General features: G+C 38.0%; 1 protein-coding gene across 1 annotated transcript in view; it reads right to left on the bottom strand.

Annotated features, from left to right (window-relative positions):
• The window catches only part of C1H4orf50 (chromosome 1 C4orf50 homolog), an 84262-nt gene that overhangs the window by 50756 nt on the left and 6842 nt on the right, over positions 1–26664 (bottom strand). Inside the window, exons 5-13 of the mRNA XM_041123147.1 lie at positions 24249–24363; positions 23371–23492; positions 20764–22989; positions 19908–20009; positions 18045–18191; positions 12734–12910; positions 10370–10426; positions 9799–9981; positions 50–292 (exon numbers count right to left, since the gene is read on the bottom strand). Coding sequence (XP_040979081.1) covers positions 50–292; positions 9799–9981; positions 10370–10426; positions 12734–12910; positions 18045–18191; positions 19908–20009; positions 20764–22989; positions 23371–23492; positions 24249–24363 — 3372 coding nt within the window. The remainder of the gene's footprint in view (positions 1–49; positions 293–9798; positions 9982–10369; positions 10427–12733; positions 12911–18044; positions 18192–19907; positions 20010–20763; positions 22990–23370; positions 23493–24248; positions 24364–26664) is intronic.

The raw sequence follows: 26664 nt of genomic DNA, 5'->3' as shown, positions 1-26664 counted from the left end.
GCCAAGAATAATAGATCACTAAACTAAAACCGAGAAAATTTTTACTGACCTGGCAATTTTTACGATGGTTTTGTCTTAGTTCTCGATGCAAGGCTATGATCCTCTCCGGGCTTGTTAATTTTACAGGAGAACCAGCAAACACATTTGGAGTGATGCGAGAAGTGTGGATGCTATCCACCTTTTGCTGAGAGTTTGCAGGTATTGACCCAGTCATCCCATTCACTTTGACATATATCTCATGATCCTCTGGCTGTCCATTGGCCTGTGAAATATCTGTGGAAGAAGGCAGCATCTGCAAGAGAAAATACCATTTTAAGACATTCAAGCTAGATCAAGTTTTCCTATGCTGTTTATTTTGGATTAGTGGAAGTCACTTGGATGAATTCATTACGATAAGTGTTCACAGAAATTAAATATAAATAAACTACATTCACCAAAATAAGAAAAAAGATAATATACCAGTTATTTTAAATGTGAAGTATTGCTGCATCTGGCTAAAAAAGAATCCTGTATTCATCAACTCTTTCCTGAAACAAAAAAAATCTCAAGCTTTAACTACAGCCAAAATTTGCATCTGGATATTAAGAAAACCTGGACAAAAAGTAGAAAAAAATACCATTTTTAAAAATTACCTATGTTAGGTCTCCTCTTGAAGAATCTCAAAATTTCCAACATGATTCTTTCACACACATATTCTCTCACTCCACACTACACAACAAATTCAGGTTTGTCTACCTACGAATGCTCAAGAAAGTTAAGCTGAATGGACATCAAAAGCGTATTAGTTCAACTGCATGAACTCTTATGCAGACCCTCCTATTCTGAATCAAAATAATATTAATTCAGTTGATCTTATTCCACCTCCACATCAACTTTAACACCACAACAAACATTATCCTTCTTGAATACCTTCACTGAACTGAAGCCAAATTTAGAGAGAAACGGCAGTTGTTTAATTATGCACCTTTTCATAACAGTTGCAAGCAGGAAAAGATCTCCCTGAACATGAATGACTATCACAGAGCAGTAGCATTTTATCATCCAAATACAAATCTATTAAAGCTACGGGATCAATGTTACATTTTTTCTTGCAATTGCACAGAAAAACAAATTTAAGATTGTTAATGACAGTTTCAGCCTTTGGGTTTTTAAGAAGAGTTATTTATTTATTTCCAGAATTAATACATCTGATTACAAGTTATCACCTCATTGCCATTAGCCCTCTTGCAAAAGCTCCAGAAATGCAAATACTATAAATATGCAAGGTCAGGAATGGTTACTTAATATAAAACACATTTTACTTAAAATAATATATTGGGTTAGGTCTGTACATCTTTAATGAGTGTTAGCTACATCACTTGTGTCCATTAAAAAAAAAAAAAACAAAAATCAAAGGATTCTGAAATGCCATAGTGGTGTAAGTTTGCTCTGGAATGTCCCCCCCAAAAGATGAGCATTTATTGGCAAGCCCATGCATTAAAATATAATTCTATTACGGCATGAAGAAGAATATACGGTGTGTAAGCTCTTGCCACTGCCAAGAGAAGTTTCACCGTCTTGCAGGAGTGATCACTGTGGTGCTTTAGGAGAAACATGCTGCTTGCAAGCAGTTCAAGAGCAGCTCTGATGCCAGGGTTAAAGCACATGGGTATCAGTGGTGCCATACTGTCCCATAGCTTTTGAAGTGACACTGAATCCCAGCTGTTGACATGTACAAGCTAGCCAGACATTGAAAAGCTCATTGCTCTCATCTCCTGTTTGCAAAGTGACCCTCAAAGCTCATGGGCTCCCTGAAGCATGTGTCTTATGATTCTTAAGTACACCAACACACTGGTATTCCACTCGCAGGGCAGGAGGGTGGGCTGTGCCTGTCCATCTCTAGACCCGCTGTGCTGCAGGACAGACCCTTCCCCAAGATACACCGCATAAGAAAACATGAGTGGTAAACACAAGCGATGAATCCTGCCTTTGACCCCATTTCACCTTCTGTTTTTGGCTCCCCACCATGAGAGGAGGGAACCAATGCTGCCAAATTCTGGCCATCGGTCCCGTTAAAGTGCCAAACACAAGCATGTTTGGCCAGCTGAGACACTCCCCAGGAGGAGCTACCACCTGGGTCATTTACTTTAGGCTGACCAACAGGCCAGGGAACAAGACGGTGACATCCAGGAACTGAAGGACCAGTCATATTGACCAACTTTGGGCACATAATTTAGATTGCTGCTCTTCCCTAAAAGACTTACTTTCTCTACACTGATTACAGAGGGAGTCTGTGACACTATCTGGACACAGCATTTATTTAGGTAGGGTGGCACGAATACGCCATCATATCCTAGCATCACAGGCATAGATCAGTTGGAAAGTGAAAGCCATACATTTGGATGTTCCCCTGTAAACACAGAAGCCAAAGGCAGCTTCAGAAGTCCTTGGTTTTTAACCAAGGTTATGAGTGCAGTATCTCTCCCCAGCACTCACAAAAAATGCTGCCTGGCTGAAAGCGATGGAGGGGTTACAAAGGGCAGCCCTGAAATGTTTTGAGGCATGAAGAGACTGGATCTAAAATTATTTGATGAGAGTTTCCTCACTACAGGAAGCACAGTTAGAGGCATCCCTGGTGATAGATGAGAGTCAGCAGGAGCAGAACAAGTTCTGGAGTGCAATGACCCATGCAAAGGCAAATCACTGTCACCCTTGTAGGCAGGAGAGCTGGCTCATACCAGAAAAAGCACAGCACCAAGTCAAAGCCGTGACACTGGCATATTTCATTTCTAGAAAAATAACCTCCTTGCAGGGTTCTTCCTTTCCTTCAACTGTTCAATGCACAAACTCTTTTGCCTCTTGGGATTACCAAATTCTGCTGCAGACAAAGTAGTGAAACTCATTAGAAAGGTGGGTTAAAGCAAACCCTGATGAGTGAAGCTGCTACTACACTGACGAAGTTTTCACCACATGGTCTGCGCTGTATTTGAAAGTTGGTATGATTCTCTCAAAAGGGCTCATCTTCAGTGTTTCATAAGACTCTGTGAAACACTAAAAATCATATTTTCTATAGCGCTATGGATGTATCTAAGCAAAAATTCTGCATTTTGTCTAAATGCCCAGACATTAAGTTTGTTTGGGTTTTTGCTGTGTTTTTTTACAATATTGATTCTGGTTTTCTTTGATAGTTTTTGTTTTCCTCTCAAGCTTCCACAAACTACTCCACCTAGGAAGAAATTAAAATACTGTGATATTCCACCAAAGTTAAAAGAAGTGTAAACTTGCATAATGCCAAGTTCTAGAAAGGATTGACATTAAAAACAAAACCCATCACTTTCCCCCAACATTACAAAACTAAAAAGACAGTGGTGTCAGAGATAAGAATAAAATGTTTTAATTCATCTGGATATTTTTAATTGCACATTTTATCTTAATCTAAATTCTAACATATATCAGAAAATAAAGGAAGGTTAGGTTTTAAAGCTTTTCTTTTTTTAATCATGGCTGTTACTCGCATTTTCTGTTCTAGACAAATGCACGCTGTTGCCCATGAATTAGAGCAAAAAACACTGCTAAAATGTCTGTGTTATGTACGCAGTGAGGAAACGGATCTAAATCTTTGTCAATCAAATCCAATTTTACTTTAAAATGACACTACCCTTGAGTAGGTACCATCTCCTCAGCCATCACAAATTCGTGAGATACCTTCTGCACAAACAGCTGTTTACATAATTATTGAACAGTTTTATCAGTTATTTCACTGGGAAGGCCAGACTGCCTTTAACTATTTTTAATATGTATTTTATACCCTTCAGTTGTGCTGGTTTTGGCTGGGATAGAGTTAATTTTCTTCCTAGTAGCTGGTACAGTGGTTTTTGGATTTAGTGTGAGAATAATGTTGATAACACGCTGAAGTTTTAATTGTCGCTAAGTAGTGCTTATCCTAAGTTAAGGATTTCTCAGTTTCCCATGCTCTGCCAGCAAGCAGGTGCACAAGAAGCTGGGAGGGAGCACGGCCAGGACAGCTGACCTGAACTAACCAAAGGCATATTCCATACCATACAACGTCATGCTCAGTATATAAACTGGGGGGAGTTGGCTGGGAGGGGCGGATCGCTGCTCAGGCATCGGTCAGCAGACAGTGAGCAATTGCATTGTGCATCACTTGTCTATTCTTGGGTCTAATTTCTCTCTTTGTTATATTCCTTTTCATTGCAATTATTATTAATGTTATTATATTTTATTATTATTATTGCTATTATTATACTTTGTTTTAGTTATTAAACTGTTCTTACCTCAACTCATGAGTTTTACTTTTTTTTTCTGATTTTCCTCCCTATCCCACTGGGAGGGGGGAGGAGGGAGTGAGCTTCTCCATGGTGCTTAGTTGCTGGCTGGGGTTTAACCATGACACAGTATTTTTATCAATCTTTCTGAAGGTCAAAAATAACATATCTTTCAGCAATGGATTTTACCCTTCTTTAAAAAATTTACTAGATAAGAACTACCATCTCCTCTCTATCATCCCCTTGGAATTCCAATGATCCAAGTCACATTTTCTGTAATGTCAGAAAAAGAAGCTTCTTCCTGCAAAAAACTTCATCTTGAAAGGTCCCTTGGTCTTGATCAGCATTGTCCCCAAAACACCGAAAGCCCAAAGTTAAATTCATTCTCCCCTCTGAGGGTGGGACTCATCTGACCGAAGCATATCTCCTCCTGGCCCCCTTCACAACCAATGAAATCCAACTTATATGATTCTTCCCACATTATCTAAAGCAGATACGTAAAATGGGCAGGATACCTCATTGTAAGTACCTCTTTCTCTCTACTAACTATGAAAAGAAATAGATAAACTACCATGGATGTGATTGTCTGAAGTACAGACATCAAACATGAAATGTATCTCGCCCTCAGTGTCAGAAAAGCTTCTGATCTCACCAGCCATGCACAAATCAATTTAAGGAGAGCATCAGAGAATGTTATTTCAGGCCTGTTTCCTTCAAATATGATTCACAGGAAAGCAGTAAGTGGTTTCTTGCAAAGAAATGAGTAGAAATAGAAAAAAAGTAAAAGCATTGTTCCACCGAAAAGTATCTCAGATGAAATCCCCTGATACAAAGGAGGATTAAGCTATACTGTTCTGCACATTTATTCCCTATTCTGTAAAACAAATAATTCAGTACACTGGACACATTCTTTGCCTGGAGCTTTCCATCCATAAGGTTTAAGATGACTCCACGAAAAGCAATAAAAAGCACTACCATTTATCCCTATATTCCTTGCACAAATTCCCTCTCAGCCCTGAGAAATGAGGGCAAATAGCCACAATGGTTTCAGATCCACTATGGAAAGAATATATAAAATATATCATCAAGTCAAAGCCTTCCAGCGTGAGAGAAATTGAAGTGAATGAGTACAGCAGCATTATCCATTACAGCCATCAGTCATCTGGACAGAGGCTGTTGGCTCAGTCATTTCAGGGAAAGAGTTGAACATACTCCTGTTTCTCCACGCACCTCCCAAAAGAGAGAGAAAAGGCTCCAAAACACTGCACAGCGGCACTGGCTGGGATGAGCCTATGTGAAAGGCAAGCCAAGCTCACTTGCTCCTCTCTGTGGTTCTCTAACATATCAAAAGCAGCATGGACATAGCTTCCATGTGCAAGCTAATCAAACTGGGTAAAGCCTGTTTCTTAAACTGCAAGTAGACACCTAAATTCAGAAAAAAGTGGAGCCTCCTCTTTCACATTTCCTATTAGTTATCTGGAGCATTTTCTCTGCTTCCCACTATTACCAACCCAAGTAAAGAAGCTGTTGCAAAGCCCAGTCCTAGTCCTTTTTGTTAGCTGTTTAGTGAACATGAATGTCTAGCATCAGTTGATGAATGCTGTCCTGTGTCCTTTCCACTGGGAAAGGCAGAAAAACAATAACTGTTAATAAAGTCCATGAATTAATTCTACAACAGCAAGAAAAGGAAGATGAGGCCAAGGCCTTTCCAATTAAAAAAAACAACGTTTAAAAGAAGATGATTAAAATGGGACATGACAAAAGGCCAAAAATGGCCACATATTCTGTGTCTGACATTGGGCACGTTAATCCCAGCTATGGCACTGTGCCGAGCGCCCCATGCACCCGCTGGAGGCAGCCCTTGTCCCTGGGCTGTGTCCTCTTCAGACACATGCTTTTCATTTTCCAAACACAAAATAAGACAAGGCTTTAATTATTTCAGTTGCCCAAATTTATTATTGCTCCACTACAAGGGACTCCAATGGTTTCTCAGTTAAGGTCTTTTAAAAGGAAAATATATCACAAAGGCTTAGAAATTAACTTCTTTGTGCCTTCAAAAATTCCAAGTCTGTATTAGACACACACTGTCATCCTTATGGCTCCCCAAAAGGCTATTCTTTTCAAAACTGAGAGGCAGTTTTTCTTCACTACCCTGCACACATTTTTTACTTTCACTCCAGTGACATAGGTGTTTTCTCTGGATGAAAAAGAATTTAAATAAACTCACTTCTGTTCAATTGTATATGTTTATTATGATAAAGCAAAGCAAAACTAAACTAAATTGCACTAAATTACTCAATTAAACTAAATTACCAATAAAGAGCTTCGTTGTGTACAGTTTTATGGTGAGGAAAAGTCATTCAAAATCTAGTCCTCTTTACAGGGACTTGAAAAGAATATTAAGAGAAGGAAAATTTACTTTCTTTTCTAAACACATTACTCTAGTGTATATCTGGCCTCAGTGAAAAGTACACTGCTGGAACAAAATCATGAGATACTACATGATTCAAGCAAATTTTATTTCTCACTCAAAAACATTTGAATGTAACACTGGGTTGTGAACATAATAAAGAATGACAAAACTTAAAATGCGTGCTGCTCTGCTAAACTGAACTGATTTGAAGTCTTGAGTTAGTGCAAATTAGCAAAATAAAGCCATTGGGACAACAGTGATTTATCATGTCTGAAAACAGTCTCGAATGCTGAAAGTGAAGTCTGAAGAGAAGCTCCAAAGATGATTGGTTTAGCATCACACTGTCTTTGTGATTTAGTATTTTAATTGGGAATAGCATTAGGAAGAAAATACTTCTGGCAAACGGAAGGGAATGACCAACCATCCGTTGTGTCCTGCATAAGCAAAGAACTAAAGTTCACTTTTGTCTTTAAGCATAAGTAACTTGTTGATGCCTATAAGCCCTCCACTGAAGCCAGAGCTTCCTAGCATACAGCTAGGGCAGATCTATCCAATCTACATGTAATTCCATGTAGACATCACAAAAAAAGAGTTCTTAAAAGAATTTTAAAACATATTTTCTTTGGAGAACCAGACACAAAGTTTTTTCCTAAACTACAAAAGGCCAGGCATTGAACTGAATACAGAACCCCTTTTCCCTTCAAAGGGCTCTGGATCAGCCCTTCATGCATCACTGCAAACTTTTGGTTGAAATACATCCGTAAGCCAAAGCAGGCAGGTCTGCTGCCAATGTGTGATAGGCTTCCATTTCTCACTGGGTCCAGAAATGAATAAAGCCAATTGCAAATCTTTAATTTAAGAAGAAAAAAAAACAAAAGGAAAAAAGGAAAAAAAACATCAATCCACCAGGTTTTCTCTAGAAGTGTTCAAATGTTAGGAATGATTTAGAAGTGACAATCTGAGGGGAAGGAAAGGTATGAGCTTTCAAAGGAGTTTTATGTAAGTAAAAGCTGGGCATAGCCCTGGAATCTTAGATGTGAATTGCAGTGAGAATAAGAGTTGAAATGTAAAAAAGTGAATCCTCAAAGATGAAAAGTCAGTTCAGTTTAACATATGTCTACAGAATTCAGTACAGGATTTTTAAAACCAAAGGAATGTATCACATGAATATGAAACGGTCTCTCTTCTTTTTGATTGTAACCATTATTTATTAAATTAGGAGTAGTGACACTTGGACATTTTCTCACTGAATTGTTTTCCATTGGAAAATTGATCCATAGAAACCTAAATTTTTCATGGGAACATACAGATCAGGAAAGGTTTCCCCTGTTACACATGGAATTACTTATCACAGTACTTATCACAGACTAGAATGGTCTGAAGATCAGTGTCAAGGTGCCCACCAAGAGCCAGTCAATTCTCTGCATGATCAAAAAAACCAGGCTTGAATCCCAGTGTGCCTGAGCCTAAGTGAGACCTCTGGCCACGACAGTGCTGGATACTGTGGGAAGGGGTTTGTGCTCCACTTAGTATGAATAGCTAAATATCTATCGAAGCAGGGAATTGAATATGGGGCTCCTATGCTGCAAATGAACTCACTGGCCATTAGAATGTAGATTCAATCTAATTCTCTCCTGTTGGAGCTGCTAAGTTTTGTGATAATTAGACATTCAGGGAGACAGTGTGAGCGTGCACAGTATTTTGGTATTTATTGTGTTGGGAAGCTTTACACTAATGCTCATTTATCACAACAATGTCTGAGCAAATGTCTGAAGGCAGTGAAGTATTACCTCCCTTCTGACAGATGAGTTACTAACTACTGTCACATAAAACATCCATTCTCAGTGTGAGCTTGAGCGAGACAGTGGTGGACCCAGACTTGACATACTCAAAGGAGACATAGCCAGACATGGAATCCTGTCCTGTCCTGCAACCAGGAACCAATCTACCTTTTCCTTAACATGCAGTTAAATTACTTTTTGCCACAGAAAGAAGTATGACTGAGTGACAGCTTGCAACACTTAATAACACTAGAAGCATAAGCTTCTTCAGAGTGATACAGAATACTGCTCTGTATGTAAAAATGTAAAATAATCAGAAAAATAATCCTGTGGATTTAGTATACTATATGTCCATTGTGAGCATCTTTACTTCTGCTGATGAAAAACAGATGTCAGTGTTATTAAAAAGTAAATTATTTTTATGTACCCATTTTGCAGTGCATTGTGTTAGCTGAACTACAAAACAGTATGAACCCACGTTCTGTGTCCTGCTGTGGTAGGCAGCTGCTTTCCTAATGTTTTACAAATGTGTAACACAAAATATCCCACCCTGCCCTTTTAACTAGCAAGATTCTACTTGACTATACTGGACACAAACATTACCAAATATTGTTTAGGTTTTTTTACAGGTTTTGTTTAAATAATGAGAGAGAGAAAATCAAATGGAAAAAAGGAGCTTGTTTGAAGGTTACTGAAGTACTGCAAGGGAATTCCTGTTTCTCCAGGCTGCCAGATTCAGATTCCTGTCCTTAAGAATGTCTTCAAGTAGGTGCCACTCCCAAAATACAAAGTATATTCCCAGCATCCAAGCTATTAATGATAATGTTCAACAGAACCAGGTGCGAAGCAGAGTGTATCCTGCTGGAATCACTTTCATCTTGCCAGCAAAACACAAGTAACTAACTCCCTTCTGAATACAAATGTCTACTGAGTTGACTTAAATCTTGAAATGATTCATTGCAGACCTTTTGTTTCTGATTTCTTCAGAAATCCGAGACGATGCATTGTGCAGGAAGAAAATGCAAAATTCATATTTAAAGTGAAATTGAATAATATGTGCTGCATTAGCCACTAGGATACTTTGTCAAAATATCAGGGAAGTGTTTTTTGCATGGAGCACTGACGTATTTTGTGATAAGCTCAAAAAGATTTAAACCCTGACCAAAACAGCAGTGAAACAGCCAACTCCACTGACTTGTCTGAAGCAATATTTATATTAAGTGCTGAAATATATTTTATAACTACACTTTGGGTCTCACTAAACACTTTAAAATAAAGAAATCACTGACAATACAATAGGGGAAACGGGAGGATCCTACAAGGAAGTACAAACACTTACCTCTTGATCACACATTGGTGTAAAAGTGACTGTGTACTCTGCCAGGACCAGGTCATTCACCAAGTTTTTCACCTCTTCATCAAATGCAGAGTTAATAATTCCTCGCCTGTGAAATTCACCATGCATCCTTGTAATGAAGCTGTTCCTTTCCTGGCACTTTCGGGTAAGGCAAGCCAGCTTAGCCTGTGTGGCATGAACACACATACATTGATTTCACTCCCCGTTGAGACTGCAAGATTACATTTTGTGTCTGATGTAATTTCACATGTTTTGAACCAAAGCTATAGATTGCGTTCCTATGTTTCTAGGCCATTAGGTGCCTCTGCACCTTGCAACAGCAATACGTGCTAAACTGGACAAAATGGATAGAGACATTCCCTTTCCATGTGTGAGGTCCCACTTTTGACAGGCCAAAGAGTACCCATGGCAACGATGTCAGCGAGCCCTTGCCTAAAGCCTAAAGCCCAGTAGCAAACAGAGAAGTCAGGGGCAGCGGCAGAAGGCAGGCACATGCACAGAAGCCTGTAAGCAAAGGGTAGGTCCTGCTTCAGCTTTCAGGAAAATACAGTACCTTCAGAGGAGCTAGCATCAACTTCGCTTCAGACTTTCTCTTCTGAAGTTCTTTTTCCTGAAAGGTTGAAAAACATTCTGCATTAGTTTATTCATGACTCACTTGAAAATACTGTAGCAGTTTTTTGATATTTGTTTTAGACCTGACTTACAAGGTGTACACTTGGCATATTTGTGTGACCCTGTATCACAAACAAGATGAAGCAGTGTAAGGAGCTGGTTGTACACGGATAGGCCCTGGCAGGCAAACACTGCTCTACTAGCATTAACGTTGGTCTTATGTACTACCAAAGGCTTTTGGATGTTTTTAGACGGAGCCTTATATCAGTGAGGTTATTTCATCAAAGCAGCATCACATTAAAGACTTGGTATCCTTCATTATGCACTCATGTTCCCATTTACTCTGTGAATCTTCCAAAAGACTCTTTTTGGGAAAGTTTTCCCTTTTCTTATCTATAATATGTTGTAGAATGAGAGAAACGGGGAGGGATTTTCTGGATGTGTATTCCACCGCAGGCTCTGAAAAGTGAACATCAACAACTTTCTGCTCTGACACAATCGATGCATATCCTGTATTAGGAGGTGAGCGAGGGTGACCCAGATGATCTAGGCTGTACCTTATGATTAAAGTGTTTATTATTAATGGGAAACCGGCTTTCTGATGTATATGCATATTCTGATGTAATACATACAATATCCTGCCAGGTAAAATCCATTTCTATTACGAATCAATATGGTATTATTTGGCAATAAAGTACAGATTCCTTCGCATTCATTTTGCTTGACAATTTGTATTTCTTAAAGCCTGTAGTAATTATATTATATGCATCAGAAAAAGATTCCCTTTACGAGAATTCAGTTATGCTGAAAGAGGTCACATGGTCCTCAGCTAATAAATTGTGGGCTTGGGAAGAAACAAAGTAGTTAGGACAGGATAGACATCTTTACATTGTGCTATCACTGGGGGAACAAAGAAAAAGCTGGCAGTAGGTCCCTGCACTGGTGACATTCAATTCTTGATGAGGCATGGAGCAAAACATTTTGGTGATGCAATAGAACAATTAGGAGTTGTGCATTCATATGGATAGCACATCTCACCCTTTATTCATCTACCATCTGATATGCACCATCCATCACTACAGACACCAGACACCACAAAACAATTTCGTATTACCACCACTATTCTGCTAAGAGGCATCCTAATCAATGCCTGAGGGAAGCCACTAACCCTCTGTACAGACTGGTTTAAAGCAAATCACAGCACATGACAAGGCTCGGAAAAAAAAAAAGACAAGACAAAAACAAAACCAGCAAACGAACAAACAAACACCACCACCCCCAAAAAACCCAACGAACCCCAAACTGTAGAACAGGTGGATTAACTATGGAGGAAGTAGGATGAAACTTGCACCCAGTAGGGAGAAGAAAATAATCTCTTGTATTTCAGAGGAAAGACAGAGGAGAAGCATGTTCTACACATTGTATCAGGGTATGAAGAATACTACTGAGAAAATGCCATTTGCTAGTTGTTTCAGAGTATGATGGGCAATTCCAATTTGGCTCACATTGTAACTATCATTGCTTTTCAAAAAGTAGTTTCCAAAGAAATAGGAAACAAAATGTAAGGGAAAAAAGTCCTAGCAGGAATTTGTTTCCACCTAAGAGTTCAGTAGTTGTAGCCACACTGACAGCAGTAGCTTTGCTGTTTCACTATAAGGCAGTAGTTTTGCAAATGTTAATGTCTGTACTTGCTCTGGTTTGCCAGGTGAAATATAATGCGCAAATGTAAAAACTGCTCATGTAAGTGTACTTTTGTGTACATGGGGGTTCTCACCAGAATAACTATGTCAATGAATAAAAATACAAACCACATGGCTAACTGAAAATGTGTTAATGAAACTCTTAATGTGTAACCCTAGCAGGTGGATCAAAAAAAGTTAGAAAAAACTCTATCAAAATTCTATCACTAGCTCACTGTGTTTCCTAATCTGATACAGTGCAACAAAAGAGTTGGGAATGTTAAAAATCCTGACAATTTAAGCCAAGGAGGTGGCTCTGTAAAGAATTCCAGCACCACTTTGCTTGCATTAGACTGTGGGGATTATAGCAGAGACTGGCGGCAACTTTTATTATAGTCTATCATCTTTCCATAACATTGACCACCCAGGCAGTTTACATCTTTTCCTTATTTCTCTGAAGTCAGGGGTACTTTTATATGCCTGGAAACCATTTAATTATCCTCAGACTCATTCCCAGGAAACTAGACTATTTTGGTTCTCTCCTTTGAGAAGAAAGAGGTAGAATCTGAAGTCAATGCTCATATTTGTCCACCCACTTAAGCACACAGAAAACAGCTTTATTATACCTTTTCACATAGCTGAGCCTGAAGGAGTTCCACTTCATTCTGCAAGTCATGAAACTGATTTTGCAATGCAGCCTGGTCCCTGAGCTTGGCTTTCAAGGTCAGCACGTGCTGCTGTAATCTCTTATTGTCTATTTTATTCTCCTCTATTTCCTGGGCATCTTTCACAGTGTACAGAGGCTAGAGAGAAAATACACATGATAATGAAAATATTCTCAATCATGGTTTAGAGCACAAAACTTCTCAATCAATATATGTACCTACCTTGCATATCAAAAAAAGATTAAGCTGATATAAAACATATGACTTCAAACCTTCATAAACATTTTAGCACTAAAATCTTGCACTAATCTTGAAATTGTTTATGAGCAAGAAGTTCTTGATCCCCTGTGAGATCAGGTGTAGGACTGGGATTTCACAACACTCCTTCAAGGTAAGTATTGTATTATAATCATTTCATATCTGGGGAAACTGGGTCACAGTCAGATTAAGTGGCCGACCTATGGTCACACAGTGAGTAAGAACAGAACTCAAAAGTCCCCAGTCTCCTGCTCCAACTGCTATATAATACTCCCCTTGTTTTTCTATATATGTTTATCTCAGAGAGGAAATTCAGCTCTCCCAGTTATATTTTTGTTTTGGAAGATTATTAATAAAACTAATCAGATTTTAATTATGAATTTAAAAATATTTTTAAAGAAAATATTTATTACATTAAAATGTAGTAGTCATGGTACAGAACAAGTGGAAGGAGGAGCTTCTGAATTTAACTCCTCCTCCCCCCCTCTCTGATTTGTTTTTTTTTCAATTTCATGCACTTAGATTGAAAGGATTAGTGGGAGCTTTAGATTGATGGTCAGCATCATAAGGTCAGATGCTAGAAATGACACTGTCAGATTACACATATAGGTTAAGACTGAGGAAAATCTGAGGGTGAAGAAAGACGTGAAAAACATTTATGCTATTGTGAACTTATATTAGAAAAATATTCGGTTGATACACACAGCTGCTCGAGATTTCTGATAACATGTTACATAAGCAAGTCTAAAATAGTAAGCATTTTAGTGATTAAGCTAAAAATCCTTGTCAGACCTATGTTATACTATGTTATAAAACCATATAACCTTCTGACAAAATATGCAGGAGGGTGGTTTGATTTTAATGGTTACTAACAGTGAAACAACCAAGAGAAGAGCTAATATTCAGCCATGATGCACAACAACACAGTTAAATTTTCCTTTGCTATCTGCCAGCCTTTCCAACTTTGACACCCTTGGTGACTACAACATGCTGAAGGCACAGTTTCATGGCAAACAGCAAACTGAAGTGATAGATCACATCACTCTGCCTTCAACACATCATTGCAGCACAGATAAAAACAGAAATATGACATTTTCATACTGTTCTTCCTAATGAAGCAAGTCCTCTATGCACAGCATTCTTCCTAATGAAGCAAGTCCTCTATGCACAGCATTCAAGTCGTGCATGCTTTGTACCAAACTTTTTGGCTCCCTCTTGCGTTAAGAAAAAAGAACAATAGCAAATGTTGGACACATCAAGATTGATTAGACCAGGGTTGCAGTGACAAAAGCCTGAGGATGAGTCTGAGACATGATATTTTCCTCATCTTCTTCTTTCCCACAAAAAAAGTATGTTAATAAAAAATGTTAACACTCCCTAACTAAAGATGCTTAATGGAAAAAGAGGTGGGGAACTAAAATAGTTGCTTGAAGGTAAAAGACAGAGAGAAGTACCCTCTTTCCTTTTGCATTTTGCTGACCTGCTAGCAGTTTTCTGTAGTTTCAAAGCGCAAATGAGGCACACAAGGTTTGTTTATGATCAGTCTATCAGATGTCCCAGTTAACAGTAACCACGGATTGTGTGGTGAAGCTCCAGAAGGGCGTAGGACCCAGCAGCTGGAACTGGGAAATAGCCAAAGGATAACTAAGCCCAAAATGTAGCATTTAACACACTGCATTCTTGTAAAGCCTGGCAAGATCTCTCATCTTTGAAGTTGGTGCCTAAACATTGAAAATAAAAATAAAATCTTCCTTTTCTCATGTGCGCTGTGCTTATCTGAAAACTCAGTGAGAAAATGAGAAGGAATATGACTTTTTTGGCTACAGGCCATGACAGGAGTCAGGGGTTCACCAGGGAAGCCTGGCACTTTATTTACTGTGTGCACTTCATGCAAAATTCATGTATTCATTTTCAAAGCTGTAAATAGTACCCTGCTCCCTTCCTGCTCACGCACATATTTCTCCTAACTTCTACGACAGCACCACAGTTCAGAAGGCCACCTCAACATCCTAGAAAATTTCCCCAAATACTCTTACGCAAATGGTATTTCCTCTGTTAGCAACACCACTGAAACAAAGAGTCCTAGCAGTAATCTTGGAGTATATCATCTTTGCTCTCTTTTACTTGCAATGAAGAATACCATGACAGCCTTTTGAAGTCTCAGCTGAGAACTAGGATCCCTGGCCATTGGCGGCTGTAGAACATAAGATACGTACAAAGTCCCAAAAGACATGCTCAAAACACGTCATATCTCAAAGACCTCCCACCCTTGGGTTCTAGGTCCAGACTGCTCACATCTGCACTTCTTTCAAGTATCACAAACAGAGGTCTTCCAGGAAATTCAGTTTAGAACAGGAAGAAGCATAAATTATTGTGATTTACTGTATCAGAGTTTATTAATAACTTTGTGGGTTGAAAAGCACTTTTGGACAAGGGTGGCAACTAACTGAAAATAAGAACAGGATCACCGGTCTACAAAACAGCCCTCAGGAAATAAAATTATGCTAGAAAGGTAGATCATGATAATCATTGTGCCAAACAGTCTTTTTTTTTTTAATCTAGAAAAATTTAGGTCATATTTTAACAATTTCACAAAAACCCATTATTGACAGCTTGGTGTACATTAAAAAGTTTATTTTAAAAGGCAATTATTGAAATAAAGTCACAACCTTTGTTAAAATATATCTACTCTATTTTGTATCTGTACTATTTGCTTAATTGTGCCAATAAAATCAATATCCTTTGGTTAAGACATAATGCACTTGAGTCATGCAGATAATTAGTTGTGCCATCAAACAGTGTAACTAAAGGATAAACCCAGTTCTGTGATGTACATGTACTGTATCTTTGATCCTGGAATGAGACACGTATATTCAACAATTTGACATTAACCCTACAACAAATAATTAAATTGGATGAAGAAGTCAGATCCAAATCAAACAACATCGCAATATTGCATAAAAATATACTACTGATTAATAAAGACTAACATGAAAAGTTTAGTTATTGGAGGGCTTTAAAAGTGGGAATTTTTTTGGTTGTTTTTTTTTTTTTTTTTTTCCCCAGAAGAAGGCTGACCTGCACTTTTTCCAGTGTAAAAACATTCTATCAAGGTTGATGAATTTTATTCCCATGTGAGTCATAGAAATAATTAACATCTCAATTCAGTGATCAATAAAATAAGCAATAATTGCCCCAGACTGTCCCCAAACAAAAGCGTTAAAGCTCCATTGCCCAAAAATGCCCCCAAAAGCTTAAGTGTTAGCTTAAACAAAACACCCTGATACACTTCCGTTTATTCTCAAACAATTTGGGGGTTTCTTCTTACTTGAAATAGATTTCATTGTTTTAAAATGTTACATGCCAATACATCATAATGGTATGAAAAATCTGTGCTTCATTTTCAACTAACAGTCAGAATTCTATTGTCGAAACATCAGCGCATAGTGCCATGTAGGGTGTACAAGCTAATATGAAATAACTGCATAGGACTTGCAGGTGGCCAACTACACCCTCAGCCCTGAACCCAGAATCTTTACATTTTCCAGAATTTGTTTTTATTTTCTCCCAAAGCCATATCTATCTAAGCCCAGCCAGCAACTAAGCACCGCTCAGCTGCTCACTCACTCCCCCCCACACCCGGTGGGATGCGGGAGAGAATCGGAAGGAAAAAGGTAAAACTCGCAGGTTGAGATAACAACAGGTTTATAGAACAGAAAAGAAGAAACTAATAATGATAGTAATAACAATAATAAAATGACAATACTAATAAAAGGATTGGAATATACAAAAGAAGTGATGCACAGTGCAGTTGCTCACCACTTGCTGACCAATGCCCAGTCAGTTCCCGAGCAGTGATCCCCCCCGGCCAACTCCCCCCCATTTATATACTGGGCATGACGTCACATGGTATGGAATACCCTGTTGGCCAGTTTGGGTCAGCTGTCCTGGCTGTGTCCCCTCCCAACTTCTTGTGCCCCTCCAGCCTTCTTGCTGGCTGGGCATGAGAAGCTGAAAAATCCTTGACATTAGTCTAAACACTACTTAGCAACAACTGAAAACATCAGTGTGTTATCAACATTATTGTCATATGAAATCTGAAACATAACACTATACCAGCTACTAGAAAGAAAATTAACTCTATCCCAGCTGAAACCAGGACACCTGTTCAAACTGAATTTGCAAATATTGTAGGTTGCTACAAAATTGCTGTTCCAGCTGATAAAAGGTGCATATTACTTCTTTGCAGTTTTCCTGTTAAGGAGCACAGAAATAACTTCAGGGCTAGCTGAAAAGTCTTTAAGAAAGCTGCTTCCAGGCCATTATTCAATAATTAAAAATCTTTCCATAAAACACTTCATTTTGGTGAAAAACATAAAAACTTTATCAAGACACAGAACCACCTGAAAATACAAAAAGCTTTCATTTACAGTAAAAACAGAATTCCTGTGATATAGATACATTCCAATGAGACTTTCTCTCCCCCATGTGATAGAAAAATTTCCCAGATTTTGGGGATGCACACTTGGGCCACATGCATCAATTAGAGACTTTGACTCCCCATTAATCCACACCACCTGCTCACTGGCAGTGGAAGTTGCTCTACAAAGTGCCCGGCATCACAGCTTTGTTTTGCCTGCACAAATCTAGTAATTGGGGCTAGAAGGCAGAAAGGCCAAATACTGGAAACACTGGAGACTCCTCCAACAGCTTTCATTAAGGCCACCTGAAAATCCATGCCTCAGAAAATGACTCTGCCTAAAGAGAGCAGGACAAGAGTCGTAAAAAATGGAGGTGCCTGTAAAGCCCGTGCAGAGCCCGGAGTTTGGACTATCCTGTAGACAGATGGTCTACCTTGCATAATATCTGCTCACTTTCAAGTTTATAGTTCCAGTGGCTCTAGGTGCTCTATACTTGCTTTAAATCTATTGCCAATAACAATAATGGGTGTCTCTGCATTCAAAACACTCCCTCCCAAGGAATATGCTTTTCTCCATTCCATTTACATACTTACCATTAATTTGCAGTACTGCTTTCCAAGCATTTTGTCCCCAACTTCTTGTTTAAGATGGTCTAATTCTGAGAGAGCCTGCGTCAAACGAGTTTTGATTTCTTCGTATCTTGTTTCAGCAAAGCCAAGTTCTCTGTACCACTTCTGAGCCTAAAAGGAAGAATAAAAAAGCAACATTACTGAGTATAATTAGTCTAGCAGTGGTATCATTTTTCAATACCAGCTTACAACCACGGACTTGCGTCTGATCTCCACATCACAAGTTTTAAATTGTTGTAAATTGATTAAAATAAATGGAATTACACAATACACTAGAATCTTCTTATAAGAAATGAGTAAGACTCTTAAAGTAAGTCTTACAGAAACATATCTAACTAAACCTGTGCAGAAAAATAGATTAATTTTTAAATTGATTTCTAAATTTGAAGTTACCTTGAGTACTCCAAATAAAGCTAAAAAAAGCAGTGGTGAAGGTACTCAGAATTTCAGAGATTATGTCTTTGAAAGCCCTCAGAGCAAATGGAAAGTAAGATTTTATCAGCTAGGAGGAAAAAAATCTTCCTGAGAAATGTCAGAAATGAAAAATGCAAAGGAGGAAAAAAAACCCTCGATATGTTCACCTTTATATTTTTCTAGGATGCATTTTCTCCACTTACACACATTAACCGTAGTTTTGAAAAAAACCACCACCAAAACACAAACCACTCAGCAGATCAGCTCGTTGCCTGACAGCAAACTCCTTCCCCCATATGACAGATCATTTCTTCTCCCTTCTGAAAGCAAAGGCTTCACATTGTTTTAAGTAAACTGAGGAAGGTGGTGTAACACACAATTTCCTTGTAACACACAAAAGTATTAGAAGGACTCGAGTTAAGCAGATTTTAAAAAAATAAATAAAAATCAAAAGATCTCTTCATGTTCAAATTTCAAGGTCAGAAGTCCTTACTTAACCATCTGTCACTCATCCAAATCCACCCCTTCATTCCAGTTGCCTCACCTGAAATCTGGGAAGTCTTATAAAGCAGCTGTCAAAGGACAACCATTTTGTACACCACCATGTCTAATCCTACTGCTCTTTTACATACTCCACACTTGTTACTACCAGTGGTTTTTCCACAGGGAGTCTGAGCAATGCCTTTTACTGTGTGAAACAGTCCCATAAATATACACTTGCCATAAAAGCAATACATTCTGCTTAGATAAGCATAGAGTGGAGATTGTTCAATAAAAAGCAGGAATGTGAACGCTAATGCATTCCGAAAGGCACAGCACTGAAAGCTTCCTCTGTTGGTATTAAAACTGCAGATTTACTTTACACAAGCGCAGAACTACCCATCCAAACAAGCCTCCATGTAGGTGATGTTGGACTTTGTGTTTACTACATAGATGTTGAGAAAAGGGGCAGTGTGCATGCTTTGCGTCATCACTGGATACAGTGAGACGCCCTGACAGTGTCAGATTTTAAATCATTTTGCCTCTCATTCAAAAACTACTTTGAATTCAGGTTTGCCGTAATCCTCAGTGCTTCTACTGCCTTCTACTCCTCCTTACTCCCAGTGAGGGGGAGGGAAGCAGCCTGCCCAGAGATGGCCACAGCAGATAGTTTGTTCTGTGTGTCTTTGTCAAGCGCTCAGCTTCTGTCAAAGTGTGCTGGAGGAATGCAGCTTCACTTGAAGTTCTGGCCAACCAAAAATGACTGTGTAATTCGCCACTTAACTGAAAGATCAGAGGTACTTTTTGGTTCTGCAGATCAGAGGCTTCCCTGTTTTGTAAAAGTGTTAAATCCTGGCAGAAAGAAAAACAGCCATGTAGGAAAAGAAGAAAGAAAAATTTCCTCCTTAGAATTACATCAGAGTAGGAGGTTACCTCTTTTTTTGTCTTTTCTAATTCCTTTTGCTGTATTTTTTGTTCCTCTTTTGCCTTTTCGACTTGCTTTTTCATCACACTGTAGCTTTCAGGCATGCTGCCCTGGATACACAACAGAAAGACGTAACTCCTCTCACCCATAAAAAAAGGCACACAGGTTTTTACAGAACAATATATGGTTTCCTTCTGAATCACTATAAACACTTGCATAAAATCAAGATATTAGAGATAAATCTTTCTCTGTTGATTATTCTCAACTGAAGTAATAACTCTGCTTTTACAAGAACATAGTAATCTCCACAGAAATTCGCTGTGGTGTAAGATTCATGATTACAGAGGAAAAACATGGGCAAGAAATACACTACAAGTAAAGATCCTGTCTTTAGGCATATGTTTCATGAAAATCAAAACAGTAAAAAAAATAGACCCTATCAGAATAAAAGTTAGTAAGTGAACATGCACATACTTTTCAATAAGACACAATTGTTTCACAACCCTGAATACTTCACCATCGTAACAGAAGTTTGTGGAAATTAATTTGCTCTACCAGAAGCTTTTACTCTTGCAAAAAAAATAAATAATTTTAAAAATGCCTGAACAATGCACTCTTATTTTTAACTTCGTAGCTTGCTCTATCACTTTAAAATTCTCTAATACAACATTCAGAAAAAAACTCTCTGGTATTTTGCTTTCTATTTCAAAGTTAACTTTAGCACCTCAGATCTCCAGAACATGGGAGATTACAACATTTTCTATATTACAAAGTTCATATAGCTTTGTCCACCAAATGACATTTCTATCTCCCCCTTTCTGTAGAAGATCATGCTTGATAACATTCCTCATTCTTATTATTTACCTCTTTTCCAGGGAAATAGTTCGAGGGGTCTATAACCAGAACTCCTTCTTCTTCAGTCTGAGTTACACTACATGCTGTTTCAACTTTCTTTGGCTTAAGACCATGTTGTTGACTTTTTTCTTTTAGTTTTACTACTATCTTTTCCTTTGTTCCCAAACTTTTATCTTTTGTCAGCTCTTCATAGGTGAAACCCAAAGAAGACATTAATTCTTTTAATTTGTTATTTTCTAAAATAAAGTTTGCATTTGCTTTCTGAAATTCATCAAGCTGTTCTGAAGTTTCTTTCTTGACTCTGTCTATTTCTCTTTCCAGTGCACATTGTTCCTCCTGTAAATCAGAAATAGTTTGAAAACAGCTGGTTTTGCACTCTTGAAGTTCTGAAACCAAGGTCCTGTATTTGTCTTGTTCACACTTTACCTGTGCCAAACATCCCAATAAAGTTTCTTTTTCACCTTCTAAAAGAGATATTCTTTCTAAATTTCCCTCTCTCTCTTGTATTAATTCATTATATTTTGCTACATAGTTCTCCTTGTCTTGTAATAATTTAGCTATTTCTTTGAAGCATCTGCTTCTTTCTTCTTTCAGGTCAGAAAGCAGCTGGAAATATTTCATTTTCCTTCCATCCAGGGATAAAACACTCCTGGGAAATTTATTTGATGCAATTGTCAATGAGTCTTTTTCAGAATACCAATTTTTCTTTTCAACACATGAGAGGTTCTTAGAGAAGTTTTCAACAAAAAGTGTTCCTGGCCTCATGGTGTTTTCTTCTGATAAGTTATTATAACATCCACCAGCTATTTCTTTCTCATTAAGTAAGTTTTGGAATGAAACAGTGTTAGCTTCATCTATTGCTAAAATGTATTGAAAATATGCATCCATCTCCTCTTCCAGTGCACACATTATCTGAGCATATCTCTCATTCTCCTGTTGTAATATACAGACTTTTTTTGAGTAATTCTCATTCTCTTGCAACAGTAGAAATATCTTCTGAGAACACGCTGCCACCACTTTTTCCAGTGCATGTGTCTTCACATTACATTCATTACCAGTTTCCAGTGGTGACAGATGACAGAAACTCTCATAAAAATTGCTGCCTGGCAGGAACAGTTTGCTTAAGCACACAGCCCTCTCCTGCATAGGAGACAATATGTTTACCGGATACCTCTCTTCCTCTGAACAAAAAAATTTCTGAGAGTATGCATGTTGCATGTTTTCAGCAGCTATTTTTTGACATGAGAAATTCTTATTTGGTTCACATAGTTTCAGGGTCTGTTCTTTCTTTTCTTTCAGGCCAGCGTTGCTGGAAGGGTTTGTTTGGTGAGTTGGTTTCTGAGGTTGCTCTCCTTTCTCCTCCATTTTGATTATGTCTTCTCCATTATATACCCTATTCACATCAGAGGTGTAGATTTCTGAGAGGTTTCCTTGTTTCTCCATTAGTTTAGGGCTCCCTTTAAAATGCTTCTTTAAGTCTTTAAAATCAACAGATAAAATTGGGACATCCTGTGGGCTACCAAGGCTGTCTTTGGCTTCCATTCCTTGCTTCCCAGGCCTGATCAATTCAGGTTTAAATAAAACTTTAGAAATTTCCTCAGGAACACAGGTCACCTGTTGTGGTTGGACTTTCTCATTCTGTATTTCTTCTCCTTTAGCTCTCCCTCTATAGATTTTTTTATGATACTTTCCATCATCAACAATTTTATCCAGACATTTGTTTTCACTTATGCTTTCTGGCAGAATTTGCTTGTTTTCCCAATGTTTTTCCACGTTGTATTTTTCTGGAGATAATGTGAAAATTTCAGTCACAGTGCAAGGCATCTTTCCATGAAGAAGTGCAGAAGCTTTGTCAGAAAATCCTCCTTCTGCAACAAGGCAGAGGCCATCAGAGCAAAGATTGATATTTGCCTCACAGAAATCAAAACCCCTCACTTTTTTCACAGTGGTGACAGCTGATATGTGGTAGCTTTCAGGTTCTAACAAGGTAAGTTGGAGCTTCTTCCTCATCAAAGCTTCAACCACAGAAACAGGGAACATCTTTGCTGGTAGATTTATAGCTTGTTCCTTCAAGAGAGAAAAGTTTTCTTCATCTTTGGTTCCCTTACTTGTCTCATTGTTAGTTAACTTCTCAGAGCAAGGGGGAAGCAGTCTTACTGCACAATAACTTGGGGTACATCTGAACAATGTGAAACTATCTTCTAGAGTACCTGCTGTCTTTGTTCCAAGGGTAACCTGGTAACAGCAAAAAAGAAATGTTTCAAACTGAAAAATATAAGCTAAGAGATATCATTCTATGTTGCTAATCATAATTTATTTTTCACCTCATCCATAAAATACTTGATTATAGACAGATGAGAAAAAAATATTTCCATATAAAGGGTTTTCAAATTATTTAAAGATTTGCATTGACAGTAATGATACAAATAAGGTACAAATAAGTCAATCATTTTCTTAATGCACACCTGTATTCATTTTGAATAACATCTTTAGTAGCTATGAATTAAAGCTACTTTTATATTCATCTTTAAATACACCAACTCTTCATTTTATCTCAAAATTCACAGACCCACTGTGCACAAAGACAGCAAGAATAGTAGTAACCTTTCTTCTCACCTGCTCAATCTCAGCTAGACCAGCAACTTTTGCAAAGGCACTGGAATTGTGTTCCAAAACTGGTAGAAGTTCTGCTTGCTCCTCCATCTGCTTTAGCCCATCACAGCTACATCCTGGTGTTTCTGTTATGGTAAAGCACTGTACAAGTGTAATGCCACTCCCAGATAGTTACATGAAAAACAACTCCCAAAACATGTGACCAGGTTTTTTAACAGAAAAGTATTTTAGTGAGAGTATGCTCAAAACTACCTTCTCTACCAGAAGCATACATCACCAATGAAGCAGAGACATTAAATGAAAACAAACTCCACAAGAAAACATAAATATTAAGCTCTAAAATAAGGTATATTTGGGGTCCCCCCTAGTTCTCAAAGCATTTAAAAATGGAAAATATATCTCATTTCAGTGGGTAGATTAAAACTTATGGGTTAAACTTGCAGGTTAAAATTATTCAGTGCAGATCTGCATTTGCGTAACACTGAAATTTGCTACAAAATTTCCATTAATTTATGTTGGAAGAATTTACCTGATACAATTTGCCAAGATCAGAGCTTTCACATTGTTTGGTCTGAAAAACGAATCTGACTGCTGCACAGCATTCCCAAACGCTATACTTCAGCCAGGACATGGGAAGTATCCCCTAATTCCTCATCTCTGTAGCTTCTTGAAAGTTCTAGGATTTCTTGAGAAAGCTCATATCTAAATGCTAGTATCATACTGGCAAATAGTTATTGCTTCACCTTCCCAAGATACGTTTTCCAGATTAGGAGTTTTTTAGAAGGTCTTATACCTTCTAAGTCATGCACACCACATGAATGAAATCATCTTCACTTTTATTGCACAGAAATGAAAGCAAAAATTCTCATTTATTTTCATACCAGACTCTTTAGCATGTAGCAGCACAACTGGAGTTTCAGTAGCTCTGCTTCTGAGTGAATCCAAGACTGCTCCCCATTTCAGATTTTGAACGTCTTCCTGGGTTAGATCTCCATTCTTAATGGGAAAAGGAGGAGGAAAAGAAAAAAAACAGATTATAAATATATAGTGTTTGTCATATGAAGAACAGGCACATAGATTTCCTTTGCTATTCTACATTCAAAAGACCAATTATTTCATTATAATTGCTATTATTTCATACAATTTTCTCATGCCAACATTTTCCAGTAAATGTCATGGTTTTAAATTTTCCCCTAATGTTTCCTTCATACTTTACAACGAGTTAGGGAAGAAACACTATCAGAACAGAGACTAAATTATATGCTCATGAACAAAGAGAAAAGAAAGTCCAATCAAGTAGGGAATGAGACTAATAGTTCATTGCCCAGCTACAAAGACAACTGTTCCTAGGTTGGAAGAACTCAAAGTAGAATAATTGTTCCAAATAAAATTTTCTTTTCTATTGATGATTTAATTGTAAATTTCATATTCTGTTCTTGACATTTATCTTGACTCCCTGATTGAATTTGGAAATTGTGACAATTTCTGGTACAAAGCAGATACCCTCATTGCTTGATACACAGCAAGTCACATTTCACATGCACTGTTCTCATTTTTAGTGAACAGAAGACTCAGGTTTGATTTTCTCCACAAAACACATATTGGAGGTGGTAGCCAAAACAGCTACGGTGCAGAAAACAAGCCAACACAGTCACTTTTGTCTTCCTGCACTGTGCTGCATCAAATGCCAGCAGAAAACAAACTTGGTCCCTTTGGGCTGAGCTGCAGCTTTAAAATTACATACAGATGGGAAAGGCAATGACTTCAAAGTCTTCAGTCTATAGTGAGTCAGAAAAAGCCACTTTGATTTTCTACAGGATCACCAGTGAGAATAATATTGATTTCAACCCAAGTCAGCTGCCACATTATAGTGCTCTATTATGAGATCTTGACTGGGAGGCATGACTTAAGTGGAAACAACACTTCCAAGATTTCTTCCTTCCTTTTCTCAGTAATATTGAAGCTAGTGTTAATTCCTTGAAACATGCTCATTCCTTTCCTGCAAGTTCACCTTTATTTCTTCCCAGATACCATTTCTTTATTGATTTGTGGGTTCTGTCAAAAGAAAGTTACACAAAATGATGTAAAAGATACAATGCTTGGATGCCAGGAACATCATACTGTGAAATAAAGACCTCAGCTGTCATGTGAAAGCTGTAGAAAGGTGCATCGCTTGGTGTTTCATACTTTTCCTTCACCAACACCTTCAACAGACCCCTAACAATCACATCTAGAAACTGTCTGATAAATCAAGACACAGCCACATGGAACCAGCCGCTTTTTGTGCATTTTTCTTTCAGGCATAGGTTGCAATTGGAATATTGCAGACAGGATCCTGATACCAAGTTTGGAAATTCAAATTTCTGACAAGAATTATGTGACTACACCCCTCTGTGAGATGCAGTTCACCTCTACAATACCAAAACAAAACACCTGATTAGTTCCAATATTATTGCATGAAGATGCAATAACGACTAAGGCTAGTTTTCAAGAATAACTGATGTGCTTGGCATTTGAATGACATGATATTTACTGAGGAATCTCATATCATGTGTATTTCACAGGAGTCTGATAAGCCTGTCTTCACAAACTACTTTTTTCCTGGCTGCGAAATAGGCAAATGATCCCATTTGCTCTTTCACTGCAAAAATTATATACAAGCAGCTTTCCAGAAAAGTAACAGCCTGAAAATCTTTCTTGTGTTGCACACAATTTCTCACTTTTATAGCTGTTGATGGAGTATGATGAGCTCAGATAGGATTTTTCTTGTAACTATTTTGGCTTGAGTACTACAAGATCAAGGTAATGAGATTAGGAAATTGTATTTTAACAGGTGCTAGTAAAACACAAGATAAAGGGGAAAAGCCCTCTTCAGTTTTACAGTACAACACCAGATGTCTCCCTCTTCCTTTTATCATAGATATTGAAATTTTTTCCCAAGCCATTTTCTACTAGAAAAATCCAAGTGAATTAGTAGCAGTACCAAAAGAGGAGGAAAAGACAACCAGAAATGCAGAAGGCACAAGATTTGATGCTGGTGATGCTATACACAGCATTTAAGGAACACAACCTACTGTGCAGCAGACCAAAGTAAATCAGCTTAATGCAAATTATGGTGTGTTCATTTATACCAAAGACTGGGTAACTGACACTCAGTACCCTCCTACAACAACACAGCTGTAAATTAATACTTAGAAAACAAATGGTTAGAAAACTTTGTATAGAGGAAAAAATAACCTTTTATTAGGGTACAGCATAGAATGAAAGAGATTTAGCCCTGTTTCTTGAAGACTTTTT

This window comes from Aquila chrysaetos, chromosome 1 (genome assembly GCF_900496995.4).
Source record: "Aquila chrysaetos chrysaetos chromosome 1, bAquChr1.4, whole genome shotgun sequence".
Taxonomy (NCBI): Eukaryota; Metazoa; Chordata; class Aves; order Accipitriformes; family Accipitridae; genus Aquila; species Aquila chrysaetos.
The sequence above is the reverse complement of the archived record's forward strand: the minus strand, read 5'-3'. Positions and strand labels throughout refer to the sequence as shown.